The sequence below is a fragment of the Eutrigla gurnardus genome (assembly GCF_963514095.1).
Source record: "Eutrigla gurnardus genome assembly, chromosome: 1".
NCBI lineage: Eukaryota > Metazoa > Chordata > Actinopteri > Perciformes > Triglidae > Eutrigla > Eutrigla gurnardus.
The window spans coordinates 16,136,908-16,151,260 of record NC_139915.1 but is presented as its reverse complement, the minus strand read 5'-3'; the positions used below and the strand labels follow the sequence as shown (position 1 = coordinate 16,151,260).

At 42.3% G+C, this 14,353-nt stretch overlaps 1 protein-coding gene across 1 annotated transcript; it reads left to right on the top strand.

Moving 5' to 3' along the window:
• Positions 1-5,374: 5,374 nt before the first annotated feature.
• On the top strand, positions 5,375-9,349 carry LOC311010483 (uncharacterized protein; the record flags this gene model as incomplete). The annotated part of the gene is made up of 10 exons (XM_084004995.1): positions 5,375-5,388; positions 7,739-7,763; positions 7,853-7,897; positions 8,004-8,042; positions 8,128-8,199; positions 8,646-8,714; positions 8,829-8,882; positions 9,022-9,090; positions 9,198-9,251; positions 9,309-9,349. Exons 2-10 carry the CDS (start codon positions 7,739-7,741, stop codon positions 9,347-9,349), a joined length of 468 nt encoding a protein of 155 aa, XP_083861121.1. The 5' UTR covers positions 5,375-5,388.
• Positions 9,350-14,353: the final 5,004 nt, after the last annotated feature.

Below are 14,353 nucleotides of genomic sequence, written 5' to 3'. Positions count from 1 at the left end.
GATATAGGCTACGAGAAAATATAAAAATTATTGAAACTATCACTCACCAAATTCTTCTAGCTTCTGGCGGTCTGCACTCCGACTCCTCAACGGGCACGCTCAGGTCAGGCGGCACGAGCGAAGCGAACTGCTGCTTGGCTTCCGCGTGCACGCGCTGGCGCGCTCACCCCCCCAAAAAAAAAAATTATCATCGAATCTACACGATTCACGTAGGTCACCTGTTTTGGCTTCAAAACGGCGAATTTCGCCGAAAGGTGAGTGATTTTCATGCATGATATATAAAAGGGCAAGAAAAATATATAAAAATATAAAAAAACACAAAGACATGAAAGGGGTTAGCGGTACAGAGCCTTCACGTAGCAGCCCTGTTTTGACTAATTTTACAGTACCACAAAGTTCTAATTAATTTATTCTTTGTTGGAATTGAAAGAATGGTTATGAACCACAGAAACCACCAATACAAGGCAAAACGATATGAGGGAAATTGTACTTATTTTTCACATTACCTGGTTCACATCATACCTGACAAATTGCACCTTTCAGGTCACATGGAATGGCTCTATTCCAAACCCTTTTCTCTGGACACGGGTGTCCCTCAAGGCTCAGGATGAGGACCGCTTCTGTTCTCACTATACACCAGATCACTAGGATCTGTAATCACATCACATGGATTCTCTTACCATTGCTACGCAAATGACACCCAGTTATTCCTCTCTTTTCCCCCAACCTCTGACACTCACATTGCAACACGCATCTCGGAATGTCTGGCAGACATCTCTGTCTGGACAACTGCACATCACTTCAAGCTTAACCTGAATAAAACCGAACTCCTCTTCATCCCGGGGAAAGACTGCCCTTGCATGGACCTGTCGGTCACTGGCGAGGGCATCACAGTATTGCCTTCCTCAACTGCAAGGAACCTGGGTGTAATCCTCGATGACCAACTATCCTGCACCCCCAACATCACTGCTGTGGCCCGATCCTGCAGATTTGCCCTCTACAATATCCGCAGGATTCTGACTTTCCTCACAAAGGATGCAACGCAACTCCTGGTCCAAGCACTGGTCATCTCCTGCCTTGACTACTGCAACTCTCTCCTGGCCGGACTCCCGGCCTCTGTGACTAAACCATTGCAGTGTATCCAGAACGCTTCAGCACGCCTTGTCTTCAATCTACCCAAATTCTCCCATGTGACCCCCCTCCTCCGTGACCTCCACTGGCTTCCTGTTGCAGCACGCATCCAATTCAAGATGATGGCACTGGCCTTCAAGGCCATCAATGAAACAGCATCCATCTACCTTCAAACACTGGTCAAACCACCCGCCCCGACGCGAGCACTTCCCTCCTCTACATCAGCTGGCCGGCTGGTACCACCATCGCTGAAATCAAACAAATGTCGCTCAGCTTCTCTGTTCTGGCGCCTCAGTGGTGGAACGAACTCCTGACCAAACACCCTTACCTATAGCACTTTGATCATAGCACTATTGTTCTTAAGGTATGTTTGCTGAACAACTACTACTTTACTCAGATGAGGATCTAACACTATTTTTAGCTCTTACTTTATTGGCAATGATATGTTGTGGTTTCTTTGTTTCTTTTTTTTGACAAATGTACTTATTGTAAGTCGCTTTGGACAAAACCGTCTGCTAAATGACCTAAATGTAAATGTAATAAATATGCTTGTAAACAATCACTTTAATATATAATTGTACTTGTAATCACTTCCCAGCAAACACGGACGGACCCGGACGTGTCCGAGAGAGACAGATTGGGTCGTGATGATGTCCAATCACAACTAGTCCGATCAGGCCCAGAATATGACCATATCACAACCAATTACTTAGGCACAAAAGGACAATAAGTCCGATCACGACTGGGCTTGAACGTACTTGTTCGTCCGCGCGTACAGTAATTGTTGTGATATGGTCATATTCTCGGCCTGATCTGACTAGTTGTGATTGGACGGCATCACGACCCAATCTGGCTCTCAGGCATACAAAAACTTTTTAGGTGAAGAAAGTGCGTTTTTTATTTATTTAAAAAAAAAAATTATACACAGACACACACACACATTGATACAATGAACGGACAAACAACCATCAAAAAATTATATACATAAGAAAGTGGGAGTGATCTGACCTACGACCCAGCACGTGACGCATTTGTCCAACACGCAGTCACGCACCAGAGCAGCTCGGCACGCGCAGCGGTGGTAGCACAGCAGAGAGTAAAGTAAGTAACCTTTTCATGTTCTCGGAGTTGTAGTAAAATATTGTAACTGTCGGGCACACCGTCCGTAGAGAGGCTGCAAGTTCCTAAATATTGGTGTTTTGAATCAAACTAGCACGTGAACTACCATTTTCTCACCGAATTAACTAGGCCGCAAAGGCCTGCTGCTAGCTGCTAACAGTATTTCAGCGCACTCGGTATAGAGCCGGGAGGAATTTATTGCAGTTCAAATTGGGTCCCTCCAGAGCGATAGATATAACATCGCTCTGGGTCCCTCCTCTCGGGTTCAACTTTGTGGCCTCCTGCACCTGACAGAAGCAGTTGTCAGGACCGCAAACCGCAATATCGGCAGGCTTAGCATCCGCTGCTAACACTCGCTAGCATCCGGGACAGCAGCAGCAGCCTGAGTTTTTTCTCAGTCGATGTGAGGGTCTAAGGACAGAGGATGTTGTTACGATGCCATGTAAAGCCCTTTGAGACAAACTGTTTGTAAAATCGGGCTATACAAATAAAATTGCCTTGCCTTGCCTTCTTGAAGTTGAGAAAAAGCAAAAGCGAAACGCTTTGCTACTTCAGGCACTCTGCCTGAGCCAAGGAATTCTTTTAAAAGCCTTAGGGCATGGGTGCCCAACCGGTCGATCGCGATGGACTGGTAGATCGCGGACTAATTCTCAGTCGATCGCGAGAAGTAGCCTTGACAACGGTAAATAAAACTCTTGTAATCAATCCACGCTTTAATCTTTTTTTTTTTTTTCTTTTTTTTTTACAGTCTATGGCTTTAATAGTATTTTTCTCATGGCTGCGCCAGCGCCACACCCCCTCTCCGTTTTGGCTGTCAGGTCAGGTCACCAGCGTGCTGCCAGACGCTCGCTAGTACGGTAGTTAGCGCTGCAGCTAAAACGAAGGAGGATGGCAGACGCAAAAAGATGGAAAACTTACAATTTTCACCCGGAGTGGGAAGATGATTACTTTTTTGTCTACTCAAACTCAAGGCCCATCTGTCTCATCTGCAAAGCCAGCGTGGCCATACCAAAGAAGGGCAATCTGGAACGACATTTCAAGACAGTACACAAAAGCTATGAGACGGATTTTCCTGCTAAAACACCGCTACGCTCTCGGAAAGTGCGGGAATTGAAGAGTCAGCTTGCCGCACAGCAGTCTGTTTTTACCAGACCAAACACAAGGGTAAGGCTGCAACAACGGCATCTTATCGAGTTAGTCATGTTCTTGCGAAACACAAGAAGTCGTTCAAGGACGGCGAAGTTGTTAAGGAAGCCTTTATTGAGGCTGCTGATGCACTTTTTGGCGAGTTTAAAAACAAAACAGAGATCGTTACCGCCATCAAGGACATGCAGTTATCACGGAATACTGTCACACGACGCTGCGAGGGAATGGCAGAGGATGTTGAATCACAGCTGAAGATGGACATCGATGCATGTGAGTGTTTCTCCCTCCAGTTCGACGAATCAACTGACGTGGTGGATGTGGCACAATTATGTGTTTTCATCAGAATGGTTTTTGAAGACATGCGTGCAAAAGAAGAGCTACTCACGATTTTGCCACTGAAAGGACACACAAGAGGTGAAGATATTTTCAACACTTTCATGGACTTTGTTAAAAAGAACAAACTGCCCCTCTTCAAGCTCATCTCCATTACAACTGATGGTGCACCAGCTATGGTAGGCCGAACTAATGGGTTCATTGCATTGTGCAAACAGAGTGAATCTTTCCCAGACATCCTTAATTATCATTGTATTATCCATCAGCAAGCATTGTGTGGGAAGATTTTAAACATGAAAGAAGTGATGGATGTTGCTATGAAGATAGTGTGCTCTGTTCGGGCCAGGAGTCTACAGAGAAGGTTATTCCGCACTCACCTGGAGGAGACAGGCGCAGAACACATCGACCTGCTGCTTCACACAGACGTGAGATGGCTCAGCAGAGGTAAATTCTTGGCAAGGTTCACAGAGTTGTTACCTGAAATTAAAGACTTTCTGAAGCTTTCAAAGCACACAGAATATGCACAGCTGGAGGACTCCCAGTGGCTTTTGGACTTGTCATTCCTGACAGATATCACTGAAATGCTCAATGATTTGAATCTAGAGCTCCAGGGTCAGGATAAACATGTGATCAACATGATCAGTTCGGTGAACACATTCAAAAGCAAGCTGCAGCTGCTTTCAAATAGGCTGCAACGCTGTGACCTGCGAAACTTTCCTCACATGCAAGCAGAACTTCAGCGTCAGGGCAAAAACTCTGCACAGCTTGATGGAGCCCGTTATGAAAAGCAAGTTCAGAGCATCCTGTCAGAATTTGAGAGGCGTTTTACTGACTTTGCATCCATTGAGCCTGTTGCCAGTTATCTGTGTTTTCCTTTTTTGGAGGATATTGATGTGGATTCCATTGCTTCAAAAGTAGCATCACTGTTTCACCTGGAAACCTGTGCAGTTGAGAGTGAGATTCTCACACTGCAAAGTGACATTGAGATCAAATCCAGGGCAACACCTGGCACAAAAGGAGACTTCTGGCACCTACTCCTGGAACAAAAGTATCCCAACCTCAGAAGATGTGCCTTCAACCTGACAGCACTTTTTGGATCAACCTATTTGTGTGAGGCTGCCTTCTCTCACATGAAGATCATCAAGTCCAAGTACAGGTCCACAATGACAGATGACCACCTTATGGCCTGCCTGAGACTTGCAACCAGCTCCTACTGCCCTGACTATGAGAAACTAGCTTCCTCTTCCCAGTGCCAGAGGTCACACTAAGGTAGAAAAATGTATTAATTGTCATCTGGATGTGTCGATTTCTTATGTGCATTGTAAATAAATATGTCACTGCAAACACTATGGATGACTGTGTGAACAAGTAGATCTCAACAGACTAGAACATTTTAAAGTAGATCTTGGTTTAAAAAAGGTTGGGCACCCCTGCCTTAGGGCATATCTCAATGAGATAAAGGCTTTTTTAAAGACTTCCCTGGCCCAGTCAGAGTGCCTGAAGTAAGTGTTTAGCTTTTGCTTTTTTTAAATAATTTCTTATTCATTTAGATTTTATATGAAAACTAAAGTGTGAAGATCTTGCACTAAGAGTTTGAAGTTTTTGTTATTTGTGTTAATAACTATCTTTTTTTCCTTGCAGGATCACAAAAGACAAGAGGTAGGTCGTCATAACATGGATCGCAACTATAACCGTGACTGGAAACGGTCTAACAAGCGGCTCAGAGTTTTTATTGAGGAAGATGATGATAACATTGACACACTTGACAGTGACACATCAGGAGAGGGTGAGGAGGGTGAGGAGGCACCAGAGGGCGCTACCACTAGTGAAAGCAATTTACCAACAAGCGAGACATCACCTAGTGCTGCAGAAGTGGTTGATACTACAGCTGAGAACAATGATGTAAATCCAGTCCAGTCTGATGATGACATCGTTTATGACTATGGCCTCAATGAGCACATTCACTCAAGTGACTCTGAACCAGAACTTCTTGGTGCAGGTGCTGCTCCAGGAGTGGAAGTGCCAACGTTAGACCAAGAGCTGGCCAAGTGGGCTGTTGAAACAAGGCAAACCGATCATGCCATTAATTCACTCCTTGGCATTCTTAGAGGACATGGGCATAACCTTCCCAAAGATAAGCGTACACTTCTTGCTACCCCACGCCAAGTTGAAGTAAAGGACAAATGCAATGGTCAGTACATTTATTACGGAGTGGAAGAAGGAGTTACCCGCTATCTGTCTGTATGCCCCGAGTTTACAGGAGATATAGAACTTTTTGTCAACATAGATGGGACTCCCCTTTTCAAATCTAGCAGAACAGAACTGTGGCCAATACTTGCCAAATTCCATGACTCCCAGCCATTTCTAGTAGGACTGTTTTGTGGTGTAGGAAAACCAAAGCCTGTTGCAGAATATCTGCTAGACTTGGTTGAAGAGCTGAAGCACCTGCAGACCAATGGCATTATGTATGGTGGCGTAATGCACCGATTCACCTTGAGGGGATTTGTGTGTGATGCACCTGCCAGGGCCTTCCTGAAAAACATAAAGGGCCACAACGCTACTGAGGGCTGTGAGCGTTGTGTGGAAAAAGCAGTAAGATCAAATAACAAACAAACATTCCTGTCCACAGCCACTCATGAATCTAGGACTGATCTTGGGCTCAGTCAACTTCAGTACTCAGAGCACCAACACGGCCCATCTCCTTTATTTGATGCTGGCATACTCTGTATTCAACAGTTTCCTCTGGATTATATGCACCTTATATGCCTTGGAGTGACGAAGAGATTGCTTCATTTTTTGTTACATGGCCCTGATGTCTGCAGGCTTAGACCAAGAGCGCGAGAACAGCTATCTGAAAGACTGGTAATGCTGCGGGGTGCCATGCCAGCTGAGTTTGCCAGACAGCCACGTTCTCTCAAGGAACTCAACCGATGGAAGGCAACAGAGCTACGGCAGTTCATTCTCTACACTGGGTCTGTTGTTCTCGAGGGTGTAGTTGATGATGCTTACTATGAACATTTTTTTACTCTCTCAGTAGCCACTTCCATTCTCCTGGAGTCTGACAATTCAAAGAGACAGACCTACATGTCCTATGCCAAGGAGCTTATGGAGCACTTTGTCAGAAACAGTGCAGAGCTGTACAGCAATGACTTCCCTGTGTACAATGTACATTCGTTGAGGCATGTGGCAGACGATGCAGCATATTTTGGCAGTTCATTGAATGACATCTCCTGCTTCCCCTTTGAAAACCACCTTCAGAGCCTGAAAAAAATGGTCAGGAAGAGCTGCAACCCAATTGCACAGATAACCAAGAGAGTGGCCGAAAGACAGCATGTTCAGAGTGACATACTGCGCCCCAAATACAAAGGTCACTTTGTTTCAACAAAACCACCGAATTTCTGCTTCTTCCTTAAGAACGAGGACTTTGTCTTCATCCGAGAAAACAGACAGGAAGGCACAGTTGTTGTAGACCTGATTTCACAGGACAGTGCAGAGGACCTGTTTAAAAGACCGTGCGACTCCAAGACGATCGATGTGGCATACATAAAACACAGCGTTTTGAATGGAGCTACTAGACAGTTATTACACAAAAATGATCTTTACCGGAAGTGTGTCTGTCTTCCACATTTGGAGGGTTATGCTGTCTTCCCCCTTCTCCATAATATGGAACAATGAAGCAACACAAAAAGTAAGATGATGCATTGATCAAATAATATGACTGGTATCAGTATATTAACAAATAATAACTAATATAGTAACACAAATACACTTACTTGCTTTCCTACTAACCCTACTAACCCCCACTAACCACAGAGGGTGACAATGAGAATGGCCAGTTTGTTAACTGTAACTGTCAAAGTCATGAGTCCCTCACTTATTCTTTGACATCTTGGGGAACAATTAACAAATGTATGTGCATGTGTGAACATGATTGTACTTTGACTGTAACATGAATGCTTAAATCTGGTGCACTGTTAATTAATTTCTCTCTACTCAACTTTCTTTACAGATGACGCAGAAAGAACACAGTTCAGGTTTATGCACTCAAACACACATGCTTCTTCTAGTTTTAATTTGAATTATACTTGCAGTATATAAATAAAAACATTTAATGTCACTGCAGGAAAGAGAACCAAATTCCCTAAAAAGGATCCAGACTTTGAGTATGGTTAGTATGACTTATTGAATAATAGTTTATGTAGGCTTCACATTTTTTGCACAGATTTGATTGCATTATAAATGAACCTAATATATTCAATGGTTGTGTGCCCTAGAACTTAAAGACGATGATGACCGTGTAAAAAGAGGGACAAGTAAGTACATTGTGTATATGGGGCTGCATTTGATGTTGTGTAGCACTTAAGCTTACTGTAGTATTGTTTTACCTTTTTCTTAAAGGAAAATTGACGGCTTTTCCTCCGCCACCGAAAAAATTTTGCTCCACAAAACAGGATGACACTGATCCCAAAGGTGAGTGTGTAAATCCAGTTTCTGGGATGATCAGGATTTATTATTTTTCTCAAATAACTTAGAGTAAATCACCATGTTGTCATTGTTTGTTTCCTACAGTTTTCCTAATGCCATGACATCATTACCTGTGTTCTATGATCATAGCTGCGTTTCCACTGCAGGAGTTCCTGGAACTGAACTTCTACAGGAACCGTCCTCTCACTCGGGCCTCTCGGTGGCTGTGTCTCCACTGCAGACAAGGACCAGCAGGGCTCTCTGGCGACGTGAAACCGTTTCGATCATCGCACTTTTTTCCCCAAGACACTTGGGGAAAAAAGCTGTGTTTTGTAATTGCCGTCTCGATCATCATGTAATCCCCTATTGCACAGGGGGAGTTGGGTGATACTAAAGGTGTTGGTTGCTGACAATAAATAGGTTTTTAGTTCGATGACACAACTTTTGTCTAGATACCTCAAAAGCTGGAGCCTCCACTTTAAAAAAGTTATCCAAACAAACAGCAGGAAAGAAGACCCCAGGTAAGCAGTTTACGTTGGTCTGTTTCATGACACCACAATAATCCATTCCTTACATTAAAATAAAAATATCAGTTATCCAGAATCCATTAATGAAAATGTACACTTTATCTATAGTAGAAGAAACGGAGAGCTCATCTGATGATCATCCAGCTGTGGCTCAAAGGAAAGGTATGTTTTTAAATAGTTACACAACAGTAAAGAGAATTGGTCCTATAGTGTAATGTTAAAGTTAGTTCAATTGCCAGGAAGAGTTATGGTTGATTTCCCCAAAAAATTCCTGTTTGATGAGATATCTCTGTCTGTCTAGATACCTCAAAAGCTGGAGACTCCACTTTAAAAAAGTTATCCAAACAAACAGCAGGAAAGAAGACCCCAGGTAAGCAGTTTACGTTGGTCTGTTTCATGACACCACAATAATCCTTACAATAAAATAAATGTCAGTTATTCGAAATCAATTAATGGAAATTGACATGTTATCTTTAGTAGAAGAAACAGAGAGCTCATCTGATGATCATCCAGCTGTGGCTCCAAAGAAAGGTACCGGTATGTTTTTAATTAGTTACACAACAGTTCTGTCCATGCTTTTACACACAGTGCTCAGTAAAATGTATGAAAGACAGCTGCAAAGTTACTGACTCAGTATGTTTACATGCACAGCTTAATCAAGCTATGCTCATAGCTTTTTGAGCATAGCATTTGAGCATCTTGTTGATGTTCTGTCTTTGTCTCAATTTACATGCAACAGAGAAAATCGAGTAACTGACGGGTGTCCGCCCCCAAGGCAGCGATATGCGTTGGTTCAGCAGGTTAATACGGCCCCCCGTCCTGTTGACTTTTCTGTCACCTCGTAAAAAAACTAAATATAAACAACTTCATAAACTTAATAAATTCTCAACTACAGTTCCCGACCAGACACACCAGTCTTTCTCTCTCTCTCTCTCTCTCTCTCCTCTTTTTATAAAACACATCTCTCGCTGGTCGCACTGTGAAATGCACTGAATCTGCACTGACCCCGGGTTTTTTCTTTACTTGGCCGGTAGAACTCTGACGTTAGTAGGACAACAGGGTTTACATGCACTTCAGTTTTCCAGTTATAGTCAGATAAAGGCAATAATTTGGTTTTCAAGTATCATGTAAACGTACTGACTGCTGCACTTATTGCATAGCTCTGTATTCGTGAGGACACACAAGTGTCATAGTGGATGAAAAAAAAGGACTACATCTGGTTCATTATAACATAAAGATTAAGATTTAAGTTATATTAATGATATATGTATTGAAAGAAGAAAAATGTTTCTATTCAGATGCTGATACCTATTCCACTGAAAGCAGTGATATAGAGTTGCTGCCGGCTGCTCCAGTGCCTCAAGTGACACCATGTAAGTTTCACATGATGGCCTCTCACTTGTTGAAGTTGTTCAACTGTCAATTATGCTTTGTCAAAATAAAGGAAAGTTTGAGTAATGTAAGTAGTATGTAAGAATTAGCATGTAGGTTTCTGTAGAAGGGTAAACCTTTTCAGTGTTCCATTAAAAGTATTTCAGTGATCGCGATGGCAAGATGGTGTACATGCTAAAGCTATACTTTTCATTTAACTCCAAAGTCTCATGCAATAAAAGTAATATTTCTGAAAATATAATGTAATTAATTACTTTTCATATTGTGCTTATACTATAGTGAGAAGATCCCCAAGGAAAAGGTCAAGCCCGCAGCCAATCACTTCCACCACACCAAGGAAGAGGTCAGCAGTTGGCTTGCATCGGAGAACATCTCCTGGGAAGAGGGGGAGCCAGAGGCCACCGTCCCTTGGTTCTGCAAAAAAATCACCCAAGAAGATGCCAGGTAAGCCTAAAAAATATGCACCATCAAAATTCTTAACCACATTGTCTTTATTCTGAAAAGTTGCAATGTTTTTATAATTGCTGTTTTATTCCTCTCCTTTCAACTAAATCAAGCACCAGCCTTCCCAATGTCTCAGGAAAGTAAGTATAGCCATGCATATGTAAGTTGAACTGTATAAAAATGTAATGTTTTTGAAGTTATTGCATCAATAACAAGATCTCCTTCCATCTGTTTTCTGTTCCATCCTTATATTGTACTCCTCCTATATAATCCTTATATTGTAGTGCTAACAACTAAAACACTGAATTTACTGTATTTCCTCAAATCATAGCCGGGTCCTTCATTTACACAACTGCCCAATAGCCTTTATTTCTAAATCCCTATGTTTCTTTTTACACATTAGTGACTAATCTCAACTTCAGTAGGTCATCTTAATCTTTCTCATGGCCTAGGTCTCTGTCTCCGTTGTGCACGCCGTAGCACTGAATTCACTCCCATTCAGGTCGATCAGAGCATATTCACAGTGTGTACTGCGGTCTGAGTAGAGACATGTTGTCCTGCGGTGTAGGGGTTGCATGACTTCAGATTTTTTAAAGTCGACTCTAATGTTATGGAAGTCGAGTCGAATTCGACTAGTCGCTGATGACGTCATTCATATTTTTCCCATCATAACTAAAGTCACAGGAGGAGGGAAAAGCTTTGCAACAATCTGTATTCACTGACAGACCGCTCATGCACAGAAATTAGTCCACAGAACAGCAGCTTTATAAACAACAAGCTGTAAATCAGTTTATTTTTTTGTAACATACACACTCACAAGTGCAAAAGAAAATACTGTAGCTACTGTATAGGGAGGAAAACGACACACAGGCCTCGTCACCATCACAGTCCTGCTCAGTCACAGTTTCACTCATAGTTTTTGTTTTTCCTGGTTGGTTGTTGCTGTTGTTCGTTGTTGTTGTGCGCGACGTAAAGCTGTCGAATAAGCGGAGTTTGTTTTTTTTAATTGCCGGCAGCCCGGACACACTGCCCGCGGAAGCGCAGCGCCTCACATGCGCTTGGCTGGTCTCAGGCAGCAGCTTCTCCTATTCTTTCCGCGCCGGTCAAACATCGACCCGTCTGTAGGCTACTCGGTTTTCCAGGTCTGTCTCTAGCGCTGTATGTATGGATGTGTGTCTTGTGTGCAGACGCATCTGACAAATATTTACGGACAGGCAAACTTAATCTTAATTTATTTTATTTTGAAAATTGACCGTATTCTCTCGCCTTTTCGTATTTTTTTCATTCAGCGAACTCAGCTGTTGTTTCAAGCCGCTACTGTCACATGAAATATGAAATAGGTTAAAGACGATAATTGTAGTTGTAATAAGATACATTGTCTTTTCAGAATTTCAACGTAAAGTTTTAAAAAAGCTCCTGGATATAGAGGACATCGTGAAGGAGCTTCGGGGCCAAACGGTGTCCTCGATATCCCTACATAGAATGGACTCTGTCAGGGAGTTCTTGGAGTTGGAGGACAAAGTGGAGTCCAACACAACTTTTAAGGACCAATTGGTATTGCCATTTATCAACACACTTTTATTTCTTTTTGGTCCAAGCAAATTGTAAATAATTTGAATAATGTTGAGGATGTCTCTTAAAGGAACATCAACTGACTTTAAACATTGATATACACAGACTTCCTATCTGGCCAGTGTTGGAGGGAAATCATTGACGGACTGTGTCCACAAGGTTTTAGATCGGTATGTACAAATGAACAGATCAAGCATGGAAAATGTCTGCTATCTATCTTAACCACCCAAAATGTAACAGACAGATGACTGACATTTTCAGTGAATAAGCTGGAAGACGCAGACTGGTGCAGGTCAACACTGACACAGCAGAAAACTTCAAACCATTGATAATACATTTTTTTTTTAATGCAAACTGAATGAACACAATGCTACATGAAAAGTCATTTTTACCATCATTTTCCCAGTTATGCCTCTTGTTCTGAGTTTGATATTGTTTGTCTTTCTTCTATTTCAGATTGTTCACCAACAGCCTGATGGCAGGCCTCAACATGAGGGGGACTGGAACAAAGATGGGCTTCCAGCCGACACTTCACGTTGTTGTCCTAGGTAATTACAACATTGTTATTAATATTTTTTTCCTGAGAATGTATGTTTTCAAAGTCTGACAGTCTGATTGATTTTGTATTACAGATGCTATCAAACGGTGGGACAAGACAGCGACAGAAACTGCCGTCAGTGCTGTGGTGGCAGATTATCTTAAACATGCACCAGGGAGGACTGGTGGGGGTGGTTACAATAAGCTTAACCCGGCTAACAAGGTGGCCTTTGACACGCCATAATGGCAGTTTGGTAAAAGATTTTATCATACCTGACCACACAAACGGAGGACTCGAGGTTACAGGGGTTGTTTTCATAGGCCTGGCCAACGGGGGAGAGACCTACACCTGCAGGTGACAGTCCTTGTGGTCACCTGACTCAGGCCTTGTTGTTCATTCACCGTTTGTTTCTTTTTTAAAACAAACATGTGACCTGTTTCCTGTTCAAACATGAGACCCGTTTCCAGTGTTCATAAAGTGTATTTGTGTGTATCACACTCTGCTTCCATGTTTAGTCGTTCACATTATTTTTGTTAAATTTAAAAATAAATTGTTCTAGCTATAGTTTGGTGTTTGATTTGTGTCTGAAATATTTGAAGCTTAATTTGCAAAAGTAGATAATTTTAGAATCTTCTTTTTTTATTTTTTATTTACATAAGGTGATATCAGTCAAACCAAAGTTGAGTGACTTTGAGATGTAACAAAACAGACATATCTCAAAAAAATGAAGTTTTATTGAAAACACTATGCAAAGAATAATTACAAAGCCTCAGCTCGTTTTTTTCAAAATGGCACTTATCTGCTTTTGCAAATGAACTCTTCATGTATACTTTTCTTTATTTATACTTTTTTTTATTGTAATGAAACACTATCTTGTAAAGTCAATGTTGTGATCACATATTGCCTGCTTAAATTTATGATTTTCTATGCAGAATTAAAATTTTGATTTGGCACTTTTCTCTCGCTCTGGTTGCGAGACGGCTTTTCAGCAACGTTCAGTAATGGGCCAGATCACAGCTGAATCGGGGACATTTGGACGTCATTTCCAGGACGCGGCCACAAGACGTCCTCTCGACGACATAAACTGGACGGGTATGTGGTCGGCTTAGGGTCATTAAAGGAACTTAGGGCAGGATCAAGAAATAAGACTCAACAGTGACACGACGGCCGTTAGGGTAACTGCAGCCATCTGCCAAGCCGGCGCGGGAGCGCGCATGAACTCTTTAGTGCAGCTGATGCTGTGACACGGTTATTTATTTACTCGCTGTTCACGTGACTGTTTACTACAAGACCTCCGCATATGAGAGGCCGTTTAGGAAATAATTCATATTTGCTCTCACATGTTATATCATACTGTCTTACAAACACTACTATAGTCACGCACATATACTACTATAGTTACACACAGTTACTATCATACTCTCTCACAAACACTACTATAGTCACACACACATACTACTATAGTTACACACACTTACTGTCATACTCTCTCACAAACACTACTGTGACGACCCCGCCTACTTCATCATATGACCCTTCATCGAGGTGATCAGCTGATACCATCTGATGCCATCAGCTGGATCTGGAGCACCTGGGCCCGGTGCTCCAACCGGATAAAGGGCAGCTGATTGCTTGTTGTTGGCGCTCTTCTTTTTTGCTCTTCACAGGCGTCCGCACCTTTTTGGTT